Consider the following 23,777-nt stretch of genomic DNA (forward strand, 5'->3'; position numbering starts at 1 on the left):
ATTTATCTTTGTTTCCACAATGTGTTTGGGTAAGCTGGAGAAAGATGATCCCAATATTTCCTAATGTAAAAAACTGTCACAGAGCCTGATTTTATGGATCTCTTTTAATCCTCGATTAGCTGTGCAGATATTGTGATTGACAAAAACCTCCTTCAAAATTAAATCAGAGGCTACACCAAATTGGACAAAAACATATAAATATTTTGTCTTCGCTTATTATTCGATTCCACGAACACAATTTAGAGTTGAGAAACACAAGTGCCGTGGATTTAAATGCAATCTAATTATTCTGCCATGCATAATAAATCCAAGAAAATACCATTCAATCTGACAGTTAGCTATGAGCACAATGAAGGCATCATAAACTGAGCTTTGAGACTTTTTCATTTTTGGACAAACTGAAGGCTATGTTCTGCTAAATTTAAATGCACTGGTGTTGTAGTTACCTGACTATAATAATGTAACCTTGGTGATGTTTCTCTGCTACTTGTTTAGTACTATTTTAGTGTGTATCAATTGAGCTCTTCAGCTGAATTCGTGAATAATTAACTGATACTGCAAGATTAACTTGTTGTCATCAATTGATTACTCATATGTTTTATAGAATTAGGCGCAGTGCAAGGAGCCATTTTTTTTTCTTTCTCTTGAAGGCATTGAGACTTTATATTTGTCCGTGATTGAGTGTGCTAAATCCTTTTGAGGAGTGAATTTGTAACTAGTTTACAAATTGCAAGTCTCTTATGCAGCATTGAATATAAAAACAAAGAAACATCTGGTATTGAGTGCCAAAAGTCACATTTCAGGAACCACCAAACTACTGCTTTTGTCATAAAGTTGATATTCAGTTGAACATTCTGGTGTAAAATATGATCTTCACTGTACAGCCTAGATGTTTCTGATCTAAATTAATTAGTTTAATTTACACCTGCGGAAAATATGTACTGGAGTGTATTTGTTCTTTTAAAAGTTGGCTGCTATTTTGCCAAGTTTGTTTCAGTGCATGCGAGAGGTATGAAAGTGATTTCAAACTGAAAACAAACAAGAATCCGTGTTGATATCACGCAAAACCATTCTATCAAAGCATGTTGTTAGTTGGGAAATCTATTCAGCTGTTGGCTGTGCAATGGGAAGATGTAGATGAGAACATAAGAACAAGGAGTTGAGTAGGCGATTCACTCCATGTGGATTGCTTTGCCATTTAATCTGATCATGGCTAATCTTACCTATGCCTCAACTGCACTTAGCTACCTGCGCTTCATAACCCTTCAATCCATTATTAATTAAAAAGCTGACTACGTCCTTCTTAAATTTACTCAATGAACTGGAATCTTCCACGTTCTGGAGTAGAGAATTTCAAGAGATTCACAACGCTTTTGAGAAGTAATTTCTTCTCATCTTTATTTTAAATCTACAATCCTTTAGCCTGAAGCTATAGTCTCTTTCTCTAGATTATCACACACGAGGAAATACCCTTTCTACATCTCCTTAATCAATCCCTTTGGAACTTTTGTATCTTAATTTGATTTCCCCTTATTCTTCTGAACTTGAATGAACAGTTTAGGCATGTGCTCTCGCTCTCTCTTCATAAGGCTTTATCCCTGGAATCAATAGTGAACCTTGGTAAGGGCTATACTAAGTTCAAATCTTCTTACTGCTATCAGTTCTCTGAGATGAAAATGAGCTCTCAATATTGTGCATTCCTAATTACATCTGCTACTGAAGTTGGGTGGAGGTACTCTTTTCACCTAGTATGCCCGTAGATAGCATATCTCAAAAAGAGGGACAGATTTCAACAAAATTTGGTATTCACTCTGATTCATATTCTGGAATTTATTAAAGGATCTGTCGATTTTTAAAATAAAAATGTTGCTTGCTTTATAATGTTATGGCTTGTCTCAGCTGCTATAATGGAATTTGTTAAAGTTGTTAAAATGCGAGCAAAGGTTCTAGATCATGTTTTCTGTGGATTGGTCTGACTCATCCTTGATGAGATGGAACTCGTTTGTTTAAAAGATTTTCCTCGTCTAATTCCAATGCACCAACCAGACAGGGAATAGCCTCATGAAAATGCTGTGTAATTAATATTATGCTAGTTAGTTAATGCAGTGTAGGTAACTATTACACTCTATTGAGTGCCCTATTAACTTGTTATTCTTACTACTGAACTCATGATGCACACAAGACAAGTAGAATGTGTTTATGATGTGAACTGTTAACTAACACAGTCACAATTTTGATGAATTGAATGATATTTGTCACAACAGATTACTTCATATTTGTTTCCAGTCTGGTATACCCCAGTAAGTTACTCTTGCACTGTTGAAAAAGGGAGCACATTATGTGGCTATTACTGTTACAAATTCTGTGTGTCTCACTTTTTGTGGACTTGCTTGGAAGGAGAGGATGTTGGGGAAATTAATTTGAACTTGTTGAGTGACAATAAATCCCAACGTAGGAAAGAGTTTGGCTCCAAAGATGAGCTATTCTCTGTTCAGTACCCTGAGCCAATGGAAATTTTAGTTGGAGCCAAAAGTGGTCCCAGAGATCTAGTTTGCTCTGCTGGGTGAACAGCTATGTAGCTGACCAGAACTAATCTGATGTTATTAGTACTTGAAGTCTTTCACTCTCGCGTTCTGGAAATGATATCATTTTGTTGCAATTAATAGAAGGAACTGTCTCATTGATGTCATCTATTTATTTCCATGATTTATATTACTCCAAAAATGATGGTACTGAATCGTGACAAATCAACTTCTGATTTGCAAATTAGTGACATTACATTACTTAATCTTCTGGTTCACAAAGGGAAGTGTGCGTAGGATAATGAGTTTTGAAACATACAAGCCATTTGAACTTGAAACAAATCATTTGTAGTTTACAGATAATATGCTCTGAGATGAGTCTGCATCCTTTCTGCAAGGGTAGAAAGGGAGTACGTTAGAAATACTGAATTTCTTCTTTGGTTCTTGGTGACTGAGGAGTGAGGGTGGATGGTTGAATATTCTTGCAGTTGCTAATTGAGCTACTTGATTTGATAAGGTGACCATGATGTTCTTAGATTTATAAATGTATAATTATTATAACTACATTGTTGCTTAGCTGCAAATAACCTAACAGCTCTGCTATGTTGCTATAATGTGCATGTTGAACAGTAAATATATCCAGGTTATACTGCTGAAACCTCTTTGTCTTTTATGATACAGATTCTTCCCTCGTCTGTCATAGAAGATGCAAATCAGGGGCCCGGCTCCTTATTCCGACAACTGGCAGCTTTTCAAGATGATGATGTCTCATCGACGTCTACATCATCCCTCTTTAAACTAGGGTGGCTTTCAAGTATGACAAAGTGATGATGCCTGTTATTAAAACTAGAAGTAACGCGCTAAGTGTGATGATACAAATTAATAAATATAAAAATTTCATCTACCATCTAATGTAAATATTATTTTTTATTTCAGAAATACTAATGTATTTCTAACCATGGACAGCTGCTTTAACTTATCATCAGTTGCCATTATTGGGATTTTCTTTGTAGAAAATACATCAGTATCATATGGCTCACAGAATGTTAACTTGGATCTTTATTGACATGAAATATGGATGAATTCATAATGACATTGAATTGGTTAATCAGGTTGGTAATATGAGCATGTCTCCAGAGTATAGGAGCAGCATTTAATGAATGAATTCTTCAGCTGTTCATATATGCAGCCATTCTCTCTTTCAACATGAAACTTTTGTCCATGTGTCTCCACCAAAAAACAAATATCTATGTCATTAGCACTACAGAGTATGTGGTCCTATTTTGATTGAATGCGAACGATATTTCTGAATGTTTACATCTTCCATTAATAGGGCATAGCTGCAAATAAATAAAATGGAGCTCAGCGAAAGATTTTCTCCTCTTTGTTGCAAAATCTTGAGACGTTTTTCATGTTCCAGTTTAAAATTTAATTCCAAACTCAAACACATTGCCTTCTTTACAAATAATAGAAAATTGCAGTCAACACTAATAGTTTGCTGACTAGTTCCTTCAGCTGGTTCAAAGCATTGTTTATTTTGTTATCATTTTTATAAATGGATAGAATATTGCTCTATGATTTTTATTGACAATAGTATGTTCAAAGCAACATTGTTAGCAGAGCAAGAGGTAAAACACTCTGTCTCCCAAGTGAAGTTGCATGTACAAGTGCAGCAGTTAGTAATTTTCCCTAATCCTTATGTTTCACTGGTATTTCATATTTGCAAATATTTTAGCACTTGAGGTTAGTGTCCCTTTTTGATGGACAGACCAATGTTCCAGATGTTTCCTTTTAAGAAGGTGCTGTAAAATTGTAATTGAAATCTTGTTTGAAAGATAATTTACTTTCAATGATAGTAAAGCCTTTTCTGATTATGGCATTAAGGTTTGACATTGATATCTGCTGTATTTTGAGATAGAAGCTTTCAGTGTATTCTACTGATTTTAGTTTTAAGATATGTAACATTGAGGAGTTTTCCTAACTTTGATTTTTAACTCTTATTAAATGTAGCTCAAAATATAATCAGGGATAATGTACTTATTGATGTGTGTTTCTCATTTGGTACCAAACAAGTACGTGTATTTTCGGCCATTATTCAAATATCTGACATTTGGCCTAATCTTGTGTGGGTCTGTGTGATGTGCTCTATGGTGAGATTTGTGGCGGAATCAGACAAAGTCCAGCAAAGAATATTTCTTGTCTGGAACATGTGGCCCCATCTTTTTTGCTTTTCAGAAATGGAGTGGCAAGGTTCATGGTAAGCAGTGATCATTTGCCAATTGGTGATTGAAGCCTGTTAACCACTTCTTTAACACCACAATCTGCCTCATTAATGTACAGCTTTCTATCTTATCAGATAAACTAGACATTGAAAACATTCGACATGGAAACCAGAGCAAGTACCTGGCAAATTCAGCTTGTTGTTTTCTCTCAAGGGGCTCCACATTAGACACCACCATCCTCTGGCATGATCCATGGACAGTAGCCATACATCCTTATATCTGCCAGCCTCTAACCTTCCTGGCACATCCCTGATCTACACAATGCTTCTGCAGTTCATTGCAGCATGTCCATATTTGCCAGTTCATAGACTGGACCAGGCTGTACCTCCGGGATATTTGCTCACTGTCATAGCATTTAGTCACTCAGCCTACTTTTGTACACAGCATTCCAGTCTTGCCGTGTTGTTTCATGCTGGCACACAGCTGTCAGCAAGCCTCAGTCAAACGAATGTGAGTAACCTTCGTTCAGAAGACCCTGGTGCACGAAGTCAAGGGCAGCCTTTGATTTCAATTCAGGGGCTTGGAAATAGTCAGCCACTCACAGCAGTCAGTCAGCCACTCACAGCAGTCAGTCAAGATTCTCTTCACATCAGGGTGAGGATCTGAATGTCGAGCAGCCACCACCAACCTTGGCTCTTTCTGCTTTTACTGGAAGCGGGGGATGAAAGTGGGTGACAGCTGGGTCCAGGTGGAGAGGTGTCCCGAGTGAATGATTAAGTAGCACACTAAGCAAGATATTGCAGGCATTACTGAGAGTGGTTGAGCAAGCTGAGTAGTTCTAGACTGATGCTGCAGATCTGGTTGCACAGCAGCCTTTTAAAGATAGCGTGTACACAACATGCTGGTGAATTCTGGATATACTGGTGAGTTGTTCTGAGAACAGCTTGTGGTATATTGGACCAGAATTGTACAAGGAATACAATATGGGCAGACCTGTAGCAATGGGGCAAGGTAAAAACTTAGTTAGAAAACTTGCTTTTCTTTGTGGTGGAAATCCCTCTCAAAAAAAAAATCAATTTAGACAAAGCCAATAAAACACATTTCAGCCCTTGGTAAATTTTGTTTCTGGATCATAACTAACCCTTTTGACCTTTTCTGGTAACTGAGTCTGTTGGATAAATGTGAACTTTGAGTGGCATCAAATTCAAACGTAGAATTGATTTTCTTGAGTCAGTGGAGATTTTAGTTTGAACCTAAACAAATACCAGTCTGTATTTTTTTCCTGTATGGGAACAGCTGTGTTATTGGCCAGAACTAATTCAAATAGTGCTATCAAGCTGTCACTCAGAAGCTAAAGCCTTTGTTATTTATCATGGTCATTAAAATGTACCATTAAAAATTATGTTTTGATCTCAATGATTATCAAATATGGCTTATTAAATGACAATCTATTATCTTTTTGCACAATAACAAATATGGGTAAGGAGTAGTGTGGGGGATACTTGAAGCATGAACATGTTTGTCTCTAAGGGCTCTTTTGGTACAGTGACAGTGTCTTAGCTTTTGAGCCAGGGAGCCCAGATTCATGTCCTACTACTCCAGAGGTCAGTGATAACATCCGTGAACAGGTTGCTTGGAAAATACCTAAATTTGTCTATACCTAGCTTTGGGGGAGTGTGGTCACAATGCATGCCTCATCTCAGGAGCCTGGGGCTAGTCTGAAATTCTCCAATATATTATTGTAAACTTTATTCATTAGTATTCTTATGGAGATCCTGATTACACCATCTTTCATTAAGAACAGAACATCTTTGATGTACAGTATGGGGCATCTGGACAGGAACACTCTGCTCTCTATGGAACAAAAATTGCTCAAACTGCCCACCGTAAGCATGGTCTTTAAAGAGGACTACAGTTTTCCCATTGGTCAGCTGGAGAAAATTCAAGTTTATCAATACATTGATGTCAGGCAATATGCCAACACAAGTGATGGAAGGGTAATACAGTTATTATCAGCAAATAAAACATGATCTTGTGATTAATATTATCTGCTGGGAATAGCATTGAAAGATTTTTGACAATACTATGAACTTTTAGGAGTCTATGTTCATTTGGAGTATTATTTTTAATTTTTAAACTTAAACATTTTTAAAAGTAGCTCAGTTTGAATTTCTGTTTGCTGAGTGTGACAATTAACACTTAAAACAGTCTGGGAAGAGTGACAGCAGCTGTCTAGGTGTGAGTTCAACTAGTTTAAAACATTTGTTTTAATGACAGTGTGACTTTTCTTTGTCACCTTTAAAGAAATAGAGGAAAGGTTTGTAATCAGCAGCTGGAACCTTGTATCGAGAGAACCATCATGTTTTTGAGTTTGAATGACCCACTAATACCTTTGATCTGTTAATCACATCTGTAGAATAGATCATCTGTTTTTCGAGACACATTCGACTAGGAATTACTACTAAATTTCTACTTGATTACATGAATATCCTTGGGATTAGGCTAACATTTTGTGATTTTTCTCAATTTTTATTATTGATATGAAACATTATACAATTGCTCTGAATTGAGGAAGATGTGTTGATTGTTCACAAAGTATGCTAACTTGTGGAGTCTAAAGGAAATAAAAATTGACTTAGTTGTTCCAATTACAAAGGTTTGGCAACATCAGGTGATTCCTCACTCTCAGATTTGAAGAAGGGAAATTCAGCCAAAGTTGGGTATAAACTTGTTTAACTTTCCATTACTGATTCTGCTTCTCCAGGCTCACAGTTATTGCATTGCTCTGCAAGAAATCTATTAATAAGCTCTTCATCAGCTTCAATTGCTGTTGCAATTGTGAGGTTAATCTCTTTAAATTTAGGTTAAAGTTAAGGGAGTCAAATGACTCTTCCAAATCCAGCCTGACAACATGTTTGGCCAAGTCAAGGTTGTTGCTGACCAAGGCGTGACGTTATCACAACTGGCAACGAAAGGCAAATGCAGTCGTGCGAACAGTAAATAAATTTGCTGGCTTCAGGTGAGAAAGAGAGGAAAGGAAAAGCAGATGGTGTGCTCCAACAGAGAGACTGCAGGTTTTTTGCAAGCTGCCCAAGCTAGATCAGGGAGGAAGGCATCTTTTAGTCAAGATGACTGGAACATGTACCTTGGTGTGCCTGGAAGAATCATCAGGCTGGGCTTTACCACTGAGTGCATTTGAGGAAACTCCAAAAACTGAGTGAAGTGCCTGGAGACAGTCACTCAAAGTTAGAACTCGGTGAAACAAGAAAGCAAGAACTCACTGGAAGTTACTGTGACATATCTATGAAAGACTGTAATTCTACAGAGAATGCATTTTGTGATCTGTACAAAGAGGAATCTTCCTTTCTTCAGTATTAATATAAAAGCCTTTATGTAAATTTTGATCATTTCTTGTAATAAAAACTGCAAGCTTTCATCTTTTTTACATATTGATTGGAACTTCTGTCCTTTCAACAAATTAGGAGAGCTATTCTTTGTCATCTATTCCAAATTAGTGTTGCGTGCTTGTATTTTGACATATTAATGATATCTAGCTTCATCTCCTTGCCTCTTTCATCAATCCAGAGGTTATTGCTATAATCTTCAACTGCTAAACTGATGTTCAGATCTAAATGAGTGAAAATGTCCTGCAGGCAAACCTCAACTTATTATTTTGGAATCCCACATAAAATTTACTTGTTGCTGACTTTGACCTTCTCGCTGGCATTGCAAGGCTACTGTTCGACTTAAACCTTATTTTCTTATTGCAGACCTCTTATTAAGATCACATTTTCATTTTATTTTCCACAGGATGTGGGAGTCACAGGATTAGCCAATTTTTATTGCCTGTCCCTAGTTGCCCTTAAGATGGTAGTGGGTTGCTACCTTGAACCACTGCAGCCTATTGGGAGAGAATGGTGATGTACATACACCTGTGCTTCTGTGAGGGATTTCCATGACTTTGACTCTGATAAGGAAGGAAAACAATAAAATTACAATCAAGTCAGGATCGGGTCTTGCTTAGAGGGGAATTTCAGGTGGTGGTATTTCTGTGAATCTTCCAGGTACTCGAGGTCATGGTTTCGAAGGTGCTGACTAAAGCTTGTTGTAAGTTGATGGCTTATTTGTCCCTCTCCCTTTATGACAAAACCTTACCATCTTCTAAGGGCTTTATTTCGTGAGTATATTCTTTGCATATTTCCCTGAATCAGTATTGTCTCAATTCATTCAAAATATCACAGCCCATATCAACGCCCATACTTTCTGATGCCTACTATCACTAATCTCCTTTACTGTCTTTAGAATATGAGATACACTTAGGAAAGAGACAACATTATACCTGTGACATAGTAATTCACTGATTTCCTGCCTATCATATGTGCTTCTAGCAATATGCCTCTCATCCTGATTCTATCATTGCTGATGAAGGGGTCTTGCCTGAAATGTTGATTCTCCTGCTCCTCGAATGCTGCTGGACCTTCCTGCTGTGCTTTTCCAGCACCACACTCTCCAGTCTGATTCTGTCATTGGCAACCCGGAGTAGATCTATTACCTATTCCTTACCCCTACCTCTTCATTCACTGTGCCGGCAAATCTAAGTAAAATCTTTTCGTGGTTTCATTTTCCATTTCTCCTTCTCAATGATAGTACGGACAACACACTAACTAGTCCATCTCCTGCTCAAATGCTGTGAAGCCCTGTTCAGTTCTGAAGAAGAGTCACGGGACTCAAAACATTAACTCTGTTTTGCTCTCCACCAATACTGCCAGATCTGAGAATCTCCAGCTTTCTGTTTTTATTTCAGACCTGCTGAACTTGCAGTATTTTGCATTCATTATCGTCACGTTGGTGTGTGTTGAATGTTGCACTTCAATATTTTTTTATTTGCAGTAACAAATCCTCTCACTTAAACACAATGCTTAGAATTGGCACTTTTGGTTTAATTCAGTTAACTGCAGTTCAATAGAGGCACCAAAGCCATGTACAAAAATAAATGTATTGTGACTATCAAGAAAGGGAGATCGTTTCCCCTCCTCACCTGGTTGTGACATGATGAGCAGGAAAAACAAATCAAGCTCCAATAAAATCAAAGAGCCGTAGATCCTGGCAATCTGAAGCAAAACGTGCTGGAGAAACTCATCAGGGCTGGTGGCATGTGTAAACAGAAAAACAGTTAATGTTCTGAGTCTGGGGCTGCTATGTCCAAAAATCTCTCAGTTGATCATTTTTAAAAATAATTCAAATTTATATTTGTCACAGGCAGGAAGTTTAAGCCTCTTCTTTTACATTTGCATCAGGTGCCATCTCAATGCAAACTGCAATACCCAACATTTGCCTTTGTAAAGTTAATCTTGCTGTACAAAAATGAAAAATGTCTCCCTCTTGTGCTTCTCTGAATATAGTGCACGATTCCCCCTTCTCCCCCCCAAGATTACTGCCTCAATATGTTATAAACTCATTCATGGATTGTGGGCATTGCTGGCTGGACCAGCATTTATTATCCATTCCTAATTGCCCTTCAGAAGGTAGTGAAGAGCAGAAAATGGGTGCTGTGTAAAGTCCTGTCAGGAAGGAAATTCCAGGAGCTAGTGACAATGAAGGAACAATATATTTCCAAATCAAACTGTTATGTGGTTGGTGGGACTCTCATGCACCTGATACCCTTACCCTTCTAGGTGCCATTAGTCTCACACAGGTTGTGATGGAAGATACTGTCGAGGAGTTGGGTGAGTTACTGCAATATATCTTGGAGATGTTATATACTGCCACTTTGTGTCAGTGATGAGGGAATAAATGTTGAAGGTGGTAGATAGGGACCAATTAAATGGGCTGCTATTTCCTGGATTGTGTCAAGCTTCTTGAGTGTTGTTAGAGCTGTATTCATGCAGACAAATGAATAATATTTCATCACAGTCCTGGTTGATGCATTTTGGTTGTTGAATAAGCTTTTGGAAGTCATAGAGTCAGACAGATGTACAGCATGGAAACAGACCCTTTGGTCCAACCCATCCATGCCGACTAGATAGCCTAACCCAATCTAGTCCCACTTGCCAGCACCCGGCCCATATCCCTCCAAACCCTTCCTATTCATATACCCATCCAAATGCCTCTTAAATGTTGCAATTGGACCAGCCTCCACCACTTCTTCCTCTGGCAGCTCATTCCATACAGATACCACCCTCTGCGTGAAAATGTTGCCCCTTAGGTCCCTTTTATATCTTTCCCCTCTCAAATCCTCCAATCCTGGCAACATCTTTGTAAACCTTTTCTGAATCCTTTCACATTTCACAACATCATTCCGATAGGAAGGAGACCAGAATTGTACACAATATTCCAACAGTGGCCTAACCAATGTCCTGCACAGCCGCAACATGACCTCCCAACTCCTGTACTCAATATTTTGACCAATAAAAGAAAGAATACTAAATGCCTCCTTGACTTTCCTATCTACCTGCGACTCCACTTTCAAGGAGCTATGAACATGCACTCCAAGATCTCTTTGTTCAGCAACACTCCCTAGCACCTTACCATTACGTGTATAAGTCCTGCTAAGATTTGCAGCACCTCACATTTATCTGAATTAAACTCCATCTGCCACTTCTCGGCCCATTGGCCCATCTGATCAAGATCCTGTTGTAATCTGAGGTAACCCTCTTCGCTGTCCACTACACACCCAATTTTGGTGTAATCTGCAAACTTACTAACTGTACCTCTTATGCTCGCATCCAAATCATTTATGTGAATGACAAAAAGTAGAGGGCCTAGTACCGATCCTTGTGGCACTCCACTGGTCACAGGCCTCCAGTCTGAAAAACAACCCACCACCATCACTCTCTGTCATCTACCTTTGAGTCAATTCTGTATCCAAATGGTTAGTTCTCCCTGTATTCCGTGAAATCTAACCTTGCTAATCGGTCTCCCATAGGAAACTTTGTCGAATGCCTTACTGAAGTCCATAGAGATCATATCTACGGCTCGGCCCTCATCAATCCTCTTTGTTACTTCTTCAAAAAATTCAATCGAGTTTGTGAGACATGATTTCCCACGCACAAAGCCATGTTGACTATCCCTAATCACTCCTTGCCTTTCCAAATACATGTACATCCTGTCTCTCAGGATTCCCTCCAACAATTTGCCCACAACTAACGTCAGGCTCACTGGTCTATAGTTCCCTGGCTAGTCCTTCCCACCTTTCTTAAACAGTGGCACCACGTTAGCCAACCTCCAGTCTTCCGGCACCTCACCTGTGACTATCAATGATACAAATATTTTAGCAAGAGGCCCAGCAATCACTTCTCTAGCTTCCCACAGAGTTCTCGGGTACACCTGATCAGGTCCTGGGAATTTATTCATTTTTATGCGTTTCAAGACATCCAGCATCCCCTCCTCTGTAATACGGACATTTTGCAAGATGACCCCATCTATTTCTCTAGAGTCTATATCTTCCATATCCTTTTCCACAGTAAATACTGATGCAAAATACTCGTTTAGTATCTCCCCCATTTTCTGCGGCTCCACACAAAGACTACCTTGTAGATCTTTGAGGGGCCCTATTCTCTCCCTCGTTATCCTTTTGTTCTTAATGTATTTGTAAAAACCCTTTGGATTCTCCTTAACTCTATTTGCCAAAGATATTTAATGTCCACTTTTTGCCCTCCTGATTTCCCTCTTAAGAATACTCCTACTGCCTTTATACTCTTCTAAGGATTCACTCAATTTATCCTGTCTATACCTTACATAGGCTTCCTTCTTTTTCTTAACCAAACCCTCAATTTCTTTAGTCATCCAGCATTCCCTATACCTACCAGCCTTTCCTTTCACCATAACAAGAATATACTTTCTCTGGATTCTCGTCATCTCATTTCTGAAGGTTTCCCATTTTCTAGCCGTCCCTTTACCTGCGAACATCTGCCCTCAATCAGCTTTTGAAAGTTCTTGCCTAATGGAGGTGATTTACTTGTCACAGAATTCCCAGCCTCTGATTTGTCTTGTAGCCACAGTAGTTATGTTGCTAGTCAATGGTAAACTCCAAAATGTTGATAGTTGGGGAATACATTGGTGATAATATCATTGAATGCCTAGCAGTGATGGCTAAGTTCTGCCCTGTTAGTGATGGTCAAGTCCTGGGACTTGAGTGATGTGAATGTTAATTGCTATTTATCAGTCTAGTACAGAATATTGTTCAGGACTTGGTCTATTTGGGAATGGACTATTTTAGTATCTTGAGGAACTGAACATTATGCAATCAGAAAACATTCCCAACTCTGATCTAATGATGAGGGAATGGGCGTTGACAAAGCAGCTGAAGATGGCTGGGCCTAGGATTCTATCTTGAAGAACTCTTCCTCTACTTGTGTCCTGGAGCTGAGACGACTGATCTCCAACGATCACAATCTTTGCTTGTGTTAGAAATAACTCTAATCAATGGAGAGGTTTCTCCCTCAATTCCCTCAACTCTGGTTTTGTTAAGTCTCCTTCATGGTGCACTTAGTTAAATGCTACCTTGAAGTCAAAAGCAAGCATCCTCATTTCCCCTTCTGTTTTGCTCTTTTCTCCATGTTTGGGCCAAGTAATGAGGTCAGAAGCTGAGTGGGCCTTGTGAAACCCAAATTGAGAATTAGCAAGCAGGTTATTGTTGAGGAAGTGTACTTTGATAATGCCATTAACCAAACCTTTCATTGTGTTGCGAATGATTGAGAGTAGACCAATGTTACAACAATTGGCTGAATGATATTTGTCTCGTTTTTGTGCCCAGGTATATCCTATTCAATGTTCCACATTGCTGAGTGGATGGAAATATTCTAACTGTACTGGAACGTTTGTCTAGGGACATAGCTAGGAACGGGGCACAAGTCTTTAGAACTGTTATTAGAATGTTATCTGGTTCTGTAGCCTTTGCAATATCTCAGCTTTCAGCTGTTTGTTAATATATGTAGAATGAATCAAATTGGCTAAAGGCTTGTATCTACAATGCTGGGATCTTCAAGAGATGGATTATCTACTTGACATTGCTGGCAGAAGGTGCTTGTAGATGCTTCATGCTTATCTTTTGGACTGATGTGCTTGTCTTCCCCCATTATTGATGATGGGGATAATTATGGAGCCTCTTTCTACATTGAATTAGTTATCTACCATGTTTGGATGTGGCAGGACTGCAGAGATGAAATCAAATCTTTTTGTTGTGGGTTCACTTCGACTTACTGCTTGCTTTGCTTGGTATGCAAGTAGTCCTGCATTGTAGCTTTACCGGGTTGATGTCTCATTTTTAGGTATGTCTGGTGCTGCTCCTTGTATGCCCTCAATTCTTCATTTAACAAGGATCGACCTTCTGAATTAATGGTAATGGTTAAGTGGGGGATATACCAGGCCATGAGGTTAGAGATGGTGGTTGAATATAATTGTGCTGCTGTTCATGGTCCATTATGGCTCGTGGATGGCCAGTCTTGAGTTGTTAAATCTGTTTGAAATTTCTCCCATTCAGCACAATGATAGGGCCATACAATAAAATGTAACCTCAATATGATAGTAGGACTTTGTCTTCACAATGACTGTTCGGTGCTCACTGCAACTTATGCCATGGATGGATGCATCAACAACAGTCACACTGGAGAAGATGAGGTCATGTATATTTTTCTCTCTTGTCTATTCCCTTACCACCTGCAGGTCCAGTGTGGCAGCTATGTCTTTGAGGACTCAGCCAGCTTAGTCAGCAGCAGTGGTCAGAACATCTCCCACTTTGCCTTTACCATCATTTCAGGGGATTAATCCTAGTTCATTGAACAGTGCAGGAGGGCATAACAAGAACAGCACTAGTGGCCATTGAAGTCCTTCATCCAGAGTACATCTGTGCTATTTCCACCCTCAATGTTTCTTCTCATCAGTGTTCAACACGGAGGAACATTGAGTCATCAGTGAGGGAGAATGGTACATGATAATCAATCAATAGTTTCCTTGCCTATGTTTGACCTGATGCCATGTGACTTCATTTTATCCAAAGTCTATGTCAAAGACTCCCAGGGCAACTCTTTCTGACCATATAATTCTGTACTGTCACCTGTGCTGCAGTGACGGTGATGACTGGAATACTGTAAGTTATGATTCCATGAGAATGGCTCTGTCAAACGTTTTTTTTGACAAGTTTGTGAAACACCACTCCCAATCTTGGCACAAGTCCCGAGATTTTGGTGAAGAGGATTTTGCAGAGTTGACAATATGGTGTGTGGCATTGTCAATTCTGGTGCCTTGGTCAATGTCAGATGGTCTGTCTGGTCTCATTCCTTTTGTCAGACTTGGTAGCTATCAGATACAACTGAGTGACTGACTAGGCTACTTAAGAGTCAACCACATTGCTGCGGGCCTGGAGTCACAAGCAGACCAGACCAATCAGGATGGCAGATGTTTCCTTTCTACAGGGGATGAGGATTTTCACAATTGTATGGTCACTATTGTAGTAGCTTACAATTCCAGATTGATTAATTCAACTCAAATTTCGCCATTTGCCATGGTGGGATTAGAATTAGAATTAGAATCCCTACAGTGTGGAATCAGGCCATTCGGCCCAACAAGTCCACACCAACCCTCTGAAGAGTAACCCACCCAGATCCATTCCCCTACCCGATATTTACCCCTGACTAATGGACCTAGCCTACACATCCCTAAACATTATGGGCAATTTAGCACAGTCAATTCAGCAAACCTGCACGTCTTTGGATTGCGGGAGGAAACCAGAGCAGCTCGAGGAAACCCACGCAGACACAGGGAGAATGTGCAAACTCCACACAGATAGTCGCTCAAGGCTGCAATCAAATCTGGGTCCCTGGACCTGTGAGGCAACAGTACTAATCACTGAGCCACCGTGCTGTCTCTATTTAAACCATTTTCTGGGTTACTCAAATGTGTCAGTACTTTACCCCATGAGTTATTTTGACAATGAAAGAGGATTATCTAATAGCATTGCTTTAAATTAAATCTGGTTTATAGCTTTGTCAGATAAATTTGGTCTCTCTCTTATTGAGCTTTGCTCTTTTGCAGCATGACATGTTGAGGGAAGTACATCTGTGTTACGTAGCTTGAATCCAGACAGACAAGTGTTTGTGATTGTACTATATGTATGTATATAACAGAACTGAATTGAAGAACTGCATTTTAGGAAAGCAAATCTTAGCAGGACTTGTGCACTTAATGGTAAGGTCCTCGGGAGTGTTGCTGAACAAAGAGACCTTGGAGTGCAGGTTCATAGCTCCTTGAAAGTGGAGACACAAGTAGATAGGATAGTGAAGAAGGCGTTTGGTATTCTTTCCTTTGTTGGTCAGAGTATTGAGTACAGGAGTCGGGAGGTCATGTTGGTTAGGCCACTGTTGGAATATTGCATGCAACTCTGGTCTTCTTCCTATCGGAAAGATGTTGTGAAACTTGAAAGGGTTCAGAAAAGATTTACAAGGATATTTCCAGGATTGGAGGATTTGAGCAATAGGGAGAGGCTGAACAGGCTAGGGCTGTTTTCCCTGGAGCATCGGAGGCTGAGGGGTGACCTTATAAAGGTTTACAAAATTATGAGGGGCATGGATAGGATAAATAGACAAAGTTTTTTCCTGGGGTGGGGAGTCCAAAACTAGAGGGTATAGGTTTAGGGCGAGAGGGGAAAGATATAAAAGGGACCTAAGGGACAACTTTTTCACACAGAGGGTGGTACGTGTACGGAATGAGCTGCCAGAGGAAGTGGTGGAGGCTGGTACAATTGCAACATTTAAGAGACATTTGGATGGGTATATGAATAGGAAGGGTTTGGAGGGATATGGGCCGGGTGCTAGCAGATGGGACGACATTGGGTTGGGATATCTGGTCGGCATGGATGGGTTGGACCGAAGGGTCTGTTTCCATGCTGTACATCTCTATGGCTCTATCTGTACTTCTATACCAGCCTTTACCAATTTATTCATTCCCGTTCCCATTTTGTGTTCTTTTATTTCCCATTATTGCTTAAATTACTTCACAGTAAAAAATTACTCATTTATACTTGCCAACATGAATTGGGCGATACGGTGGCACAGTGGTCAGCACTGCTGCCTCACAGCACCTGAGACCCGGGTTCAATTCCCGACTCAGGCGACTGACTGTGTGGAGTTTGCACGTTCTCCCCATGTCTGCGTGGGTTTCCTCCCAGTCCAAAGATGTGCGAGTCAGGTGAATTGGCCATGCTAAATTGCCCGTAGTGTTAGGTAAGGGGTAAATGTAGGGGTATGGGTGGGTTGCACTTCGGCGGGTCGGTGTGGACTTGTTGGGCCGAAGGGCCTGTTTCCACACTGTAAATAATCTAATCTAAAAAAGTAATCTAAAAAACATTTATCTGGTATATGTTTGCTTCCTAAACACATCTGTTTTACATGGAGTGGCTTGACAGTATTGGTTTCTCTTCTATGCAGTTTGTTTTGAGTAGGCAAAATGTTGTTCTTCTTTATTACTTCACTGTAAACAAATTTCTTCAGCAAAAATTTTAAGTTGCCAATAGTGCTGCTTGGCAACAATGCTGTTGCTACTGTTCCCATTTTGGTCCCCATGACCTTCTGTTTTTGAGAAGTATTCCCAGCAGGTGAGGGGCTGACAAAAACAATTACTGCCAGTTCTCCAAACGTTATTCTTGGTTTTACCACTTTGTGACCTGATCCTGATACATTCCCCCACCTTTTCTGATGCAGGCCCAAACCTACTGAACAATCACATTCCAGTCAACCACAGTATCCAAGATCAGAAATATTAAGTTACTCATTGAAAGAATAAACTGAATAGAACAAAATCCAGCTTTATCTGCATTGTGTTGAACTAAAAATCATGTCTGCACTTGCTGCATTTCTTTCCTGCGGATAGAACAGTGTTTTGAGCTAATGACCGCCTTCTATGTCTACAATATGAGTTACTGGAGGACAATACCGGGTAAGTTATGTAGCCTTAATCAGCAGGCTGCACCATTCAATAAGGTCATGACTCACCTGCTTAAATTTCCAAGGCGAAAGTGAAGACTGCAGATGCTGGAGATCAGAGTCAAGATTAGAATGGTGCTGGAAAAGCACAGCAGGTCAGGCAGCATCCGAGGAGCAGGAAATTGACGTTTCGGGCAAAAGCCCTTCATTTTCCACCTTTCCTGAACTTGCCTCTGTTTATATGTGTGGGGCACATGGTCAACAAGGACTCCCAAAATCATATGGCACAGGAGAGGGCCATTTGGACCATCATGTTTGTGCTGGTCAGCCAAGAGCTACCCAGCTGATTCCTATCTTCCTGTATGAGACACAGCCTTGCAGGTCATGGCTCTTCAAGTAGATGTCCATGATGTGAGTCTATGGGGTGACAGCTGATCTATGCCTATCACACTTATGTTAGCTCCCAGAGCATAAATATGAGGTGTTAGTCATACAGTGCTGAGGAATGCAATGCATTTTTACTTCAGATCCTGGTACTTGCATATGTATAGCACAATGACACATATTTGTGTGTTTGAACTCAACATAAGCAACTTGGGAGGTACTGTGGCATGCTTCCCTTAATATGTCATGCTGCAAGGGTCCAGTGCTCAGTAAGATCAAGACTGTGAGAATTATAGTTATTTTTAATTAATCTGTTCAAAGGTATTAACTCAGACTTCTAGATCAGATGGGACTTGAACCTAGGCCTCTTTGTCCAGAGACAGGGACACTTTCACTGCACCATAAGAGCCCACAGAACAGTTCCAAATCCTGACAAAGACCATCTAAATCTTCTCATCAATATTTTCAAATCAAATATGTTCAGAAATGTTACAACACACCTCTGGAGCAGGTGAGATGAACTCAAACCTTCTACCTCAGAGGTAGGAACACTACAATAGGTCTTCAGCAGCCCAGCTTCCCAGCAGATCTCTCAACCTGGTCCAGTGCGTTATACTGCTAGGTCATGACCCATGATACACTGGTTTTATCGTGAGCATGTTCCTTAAAGGCATATCACACATATTTGCTGAAAGACATAATACAACAATCCAAGTATTTTACAAAAAATGTCTTGAGAGTTTCTGCCTCTACCAACCCTCTCAGAAGTGAGCTGATGTTCCTCAGGATCAGGTCCCTACTACCTTCTGGGTGAAAAATGTGACCGCAGTCTCATTACCCAATGCTGTCACACAGTACACTGCCAGTGGTCTGTCCTGAAAAACATTCAAAAATAGCCAAATGGAGAAACAAATGAAAAGTTACCACACTTTGTAAATCTGGGAGTGGACCTTTTATTTCTGAATGACTATGTGGCATTTTCAGATTGTGATTTCCTGAGGATAAATCTGCAAACACAGCCTTCGACATTTTTTGTGGTTACTGTCACGAGTTGCCCATGTTGAGTTACATTTCGAATACAGGAAAAAAACTATCGAATTAAATCCAACTAAATGACAGCACTTTAATTTTTTTAGATAACATTTCAACTGGGAACAGAATTCAATAGCCTTTCATTTTCCGCAGTCCAGGTTTAATAATGATTGTGTTTTACTTTGCAATGCCTGTACTTATGTAAACGTTTCCAAAATGAATCTCTTGCAAGAGAATTTTTTGCTGAGGTTTGTTTAAAAATTGTTTTATTTCTCAGCTATAGCAGTGTGACACCACTGTGTGGTGATAGCTCACAGCCTCTTTAGATAGTAAGTAGTTGCATTGAAGTGGAGCAATTCACTTGTAACTTTATTTTCCTGTGCGCATGGAAATATGATAATAAGTCAATGTAGGTAAGCATTAGTGCAGTTTTCGGTATTAAATTTAATTGGGAAAATAAGATTTTCTGAGATGCTGCATAAATCTTACTTCGAGTCAGGTACAAGGTCTGCTAATACTGTGACTATGGATAACTGGGATATTTCATAGCTACTGTACCTACCCATACTAAATAAATTGCTAAATTATGCAAGTGGAGATTGATCTAGCGTTGTCCATTATTTGACACTATTAACACATTTAATAATTACTGTAATTAAACTTTTAATGAAAATAATATATTGGTTCAAAAGGTTACCTCTTCTCATACCTCAGTTTCCCAGATTGGTTCCTGGACGCCGTGAGATTCAGAACAAACCCTCTAATTTCAGAATCGTGAACAGATTTGTTGAGAACTTCGTGTGCCAGACCAATCAGTGGAAAACTCTCAAATAAAATGTTATTTTAATGACATAATTAAAATACATTTGTACCACTAAATTGACTAGTTTAATAAAAATCTTAATGGAATAAAATGGTATGTCATGACAAGAGCTGCAAATGTGTTGCTGGTCAAAGCACAGCAGGTTAGGCAGCATCTCAGGAATAGAGAATTCGACGTTTCGAGCATAAGCCCTTCATCAGGAATAACTTATGTCATGACAAGAGTTCTTTTCCAATCTTAATTTTGCTTATAAAGTAGGCAAGTCAGTGAATGTGTTTAATTGTGGTTATTAGTCAGCTACTATGTCACTACACAAGCGCCAGATTGGAGATTTATTGAAAATCATTTTAGTTTCACTCTTCTGGTGGTTGAAAAGGTGCAGTGTGTGTGTAAAAGCTCTAATATTGGCTTTGATTTAACTAGACCATTGTCATGGCAACAACTTAGGTTGTGCTGTTTTCTTCTTTACTGGTTCTTTGGAATTTTGCTTTTTAAATGCAATCTGTAAATGGGGACAAATAGCTACCATGCTGGCCCGGCGGAATATTAGCTACAACCAGTTTTCAGATTTTCAGCAATGTTGGAAAAAACAAACACGCAACAGCAAAATGAGAATAATCGCATGTTTTAACCCTTGCTGCATGGATGATTCCAAAAATTCATTTTTGCAATGGATTGGAATTACATCGCCAGCAGACCCGATAACATCGCACATTAAATTCACGGAAAAATAGCTCACTTCTGCCTCACCCTTCAGATCTTGCAAAAAAAAGTGATCTATCAAGCGTTTTCTTGTGTCAAGCTCTGTTTAGTAAGAGACCCTGACACCACATCGGAGAATTTGCAATTATTTTTTAAATGCACTTTTCCATGTAAAATGCAATACTAAGCAGTGCAACAAAGAAATACAGTACTCAACGGCCACTGAAATAATAAATGAGTAAACAGGAACATGTGCAGGCCTGGGCACCCTGTCCCGAACTGCACGGTACGAAACCAAACCCTGCACAAGTGTCTGTGCAAAGTAACAAAACGCACGGGATTTAAATAACACTAGCAATTGAAATGAGTACAGTTGACATTTATGAACTCCTTATGCCTCTGTGCTGAGGTCTGAACTCTGGACTGGATTGTGTTTGGCATCTCCTCCATTCCCAGGCAACAACACTATATTGAAATGTTAACTGGTGCATTTTTTTTATTTAAAGAACATTTTGCAAAGTAACGTGCAACTGCTCCAAGTATATTGCATGAAAGATTCTTCCCCGGTTTGAAATAAAGTTCCTTCAAAATGTAGACTACAATTCCCACAATGCTTTCTTCTCCAGCAGGAAGAACGTGATGACACGCTGAGAAGTTTGGAGCTGGTGAACTCAGCTCCGGCCGATCATGTAGCTGCAGCTCCGTAATTACCGAACAGCTTTTTGCATTTGCAAATCTTCCGCTGCTTGCAGCTTGCTTCCGAGTTATGCAAACGGCCATTCCCTCTGCATAGCTCGCAGCTGCAAAAAAATCGCTCAGGATTCCCAGGTGGATGAAAATTGGGAAGCAGCAAGCTTTTGCATCTTTGTTGCAAAGCTGAAAAGGCAAAGTCTTTTGTGATCCCCTCCCCCTCCCCTCCCAGCAGGGGGAAAAAAAAGAAAAAAATGTCGCTGTCAAAAGGAGGTAAGGTTTGCACAGATATATGGAGAGATATTTGGGTAGAATGCAAAAAGACCTGTGCTTAATGCAAAATGCATTGGTGCACCTTGAGCTTTGCAATGTCAGTGCTAAGTTTCAAGGCTTGCAGAGCTGATTGCATTTCCTGTTTTAGCTGAACACACTGAATTTGCATTTTGCAGACAGAGGATCCTAAGGCTGGGTTTTGCTGTTCAGCTGGTCACTGACGTATTTGCATTCCGATTACTAAGCTCAGGGTGCTTTTTTGCAAACAGATCGAGGTGCTAATATATTACGTAAAGGGGGTCAGCGTTTAAATGCGTTGAATCCATGAGAAACTGCACGCCACCGTAATTTGCATTGAAAGCGTTTCTTTTAAACACCATTTAAATGTATTAACTTCTTACAAACATGCAGTCCGTCGAAACAAAAAGTCGAAATGCATGAGTCAAACACAAAATTGCAATTAAAGTAATTTACTAATTTGCAAAAAAAAGACCAACACTTACGTTTCAGTTGAAATATATAACGCTATCAATAATATATTTGCATATCGAATTCTAAACTGGGCTAGAAGTGTTTCTTTATCGATTGTATTAATACTAGTGATTATTCGTCACTTGCAACACTCTAGCATGGATGTTGTAGAGAAACAATCACATTTTAAAAAACAAGATTCTAATATTAGAGTTCGGCTCTCAAACATGGAAAAATTGTCTTATGTCTCTGTGAATTGACCATTTATCGCCTGCAACTCACAAAGGCTGGAGGCATCTGTCGCCGCCAGCAATTCAATGACACAACCCCCTTCCATGGCTAGCGCTGGAACTCTGTTGGTGGCCCATTCAGCCCCTGGACACCTTTCAGTGACTCTTTTATTGAGGAAAAAAAGAAACCTTTTAGTCACAAGTCATCTTTGGAAGGAGCGCTTGCTTTGAATAATTACCCGCATCCATAAACAAATCCCACCACCTCTTTATTCATTTGTGCTTAGGATGTTAGTGAGGGGAGTGAACAAGGTTCTATTGTTTTTATTTGAAATGTTCGCTGAAAACTCCAAATGAGAGGTGGGATACAGCACTTTTTACACAAGCAATGTCGTATTTAGCCCATGTCCAGACTGTAATAGTCTGATCGTCTTCGTTGGCAACTTGTGCATTATCTTTCAATTGAAGTTCAGTGCCAGATTTTACCAGCTTCGGCATTTATGGGACTTTTGCTTCAAGTCCATGTGAACCCATGGAAAAGATGATGATGACGACATATTTCCTAGTTACTGTTTTACGTATTTTAGTGAGGGTTATGTCCCCCGCCTCTTTCTATTTACTTCAATTCCCTTTTGGATTCCATTTATTACTACGTGACTGAACCTATTGTGTTGACAGTCTATGACTTTTGATCATTCGAAGTCGGCAGTCCTGTCCCAATTGGAGTAAACTCAACACCATGTCCTAGACTTAAAGACGGAATTATCAATACTGGGAAATGTTTATGATCATTAGGAATGACATTTTCAGAACTATCTAAGATATTAAATTGTTTATTAAAACGATCGTGAAATTTGTAACACGACCAGAGTCCTATCTATTTGCACCTGCGTTTTTCACATCCACAGGATGTCCTAATCCATCACACAGCCAACTAGACAATGTGGAAGTGTAGTCAGTGTTGTTCAGGTAGGCAAAAGGAATTTGCTGTGCAAAACTGGCTGAACTATGACAACAGCAGGATAAATGATCAGATAATTGGTTTTGATGATCTTGGTTGAGGAATTAACTTTGACGAGTAAGTTTTGTTTTAATAGTTTTTTTTGAATTGGGTAATTTAGGTGATTGCATTTTCCAATCATGTAATTTGTAGTGACATCATTGACACAAAAGGAATTGGAAGGTGTGAGCTGTAGGGAAAGGCTGAGTGGGCTATTTTCTCAGGATTGTTGGAGGCTGAGGGGTGACCTTATAGAGGTTTATACAATCATGAGGGGCATGAATAGGGGAATAGTCAAGATTTTTTCCCTGGGATGGGGGAGTCCAAACCTAGAAGACATAGGTTTAACGTGAGAAGGGAAAAATTTTAAAGGGTCCTAAGGGGCAACGTTTTCATACAGAGGGTGGTGTGTGTATGGAATGAGCTGCCATAGGTAGTGGTGGAGGCTAGTACAATGACAACATTTAAAAGGCATCTGGATGGGTATATGAATAGGAAGGGTTCAGAGGGA

At 39.6% G+C, this 23,777-nt stretch overlaps 2 protein-coding genes across 2 annotated transcripts in view; both read left to right on the forward strand.

The window, feature by feature from the left end:
- The window catches only part of cog1 (component of oligomeric golgi complex 1), a 42,578-nt gene extending 38,109 nt beyond the window's left edge, over positions 1 to 4,469 (forward strand). Inside the window, exon 14 of the mRNA XM_060844863.1 lies at positions 3,204 to 4,469. Within this exon, the coding sequence (XP_060700846.1) occupies positions 3,204 to 3,350 (147 nt within the window). The 3' untranslated portion in view covers positions 3,351 to 4,469. The remainder of the gene's footprint in view (positions 1 to 3,203) is intronic.
- A 17,040-nt stretch (positions 4,470 to 21,509) lies between these two features.
- The window catches only part of map2k6 (mitogen-activated protein kinase kinase 6), a 125,010-nt gene continuing 122,742 nt past the window's right edge, over positions 21,510 to 23,777 (forward strand). Inside the window, exon 1 of the mRNA XM_060844481.1 lies at positions 21,510 to 21,565. Coding sequence (XP_060700464.1) covers positions 21,547 to 21,565 — 19 coding nt within the window. The 5' untranslated portion in view covers positions 21,510 to 21,546. The remainder of the gene's footprint in view (positions 21,566 to 23,777) is intronic.

The sequence above is a fragment of the Hemiscyllium ocellatum genome, chromosome 25 (genome assembly GCF_020745735.1).
Source record: "Hemiscyllium ocellatum isolate sHemOce1 chromosome 25, sHemOce1.pat.X.cur, whole genome shotgun sequence".
Lineage (NCBI taxonomy): Eukaryota > Metazoa > Chordata > Chondrichthyes > Orectolobiformes > Hemiscylliidae > Hemiscyllium > Hemiscyllium ocellatum.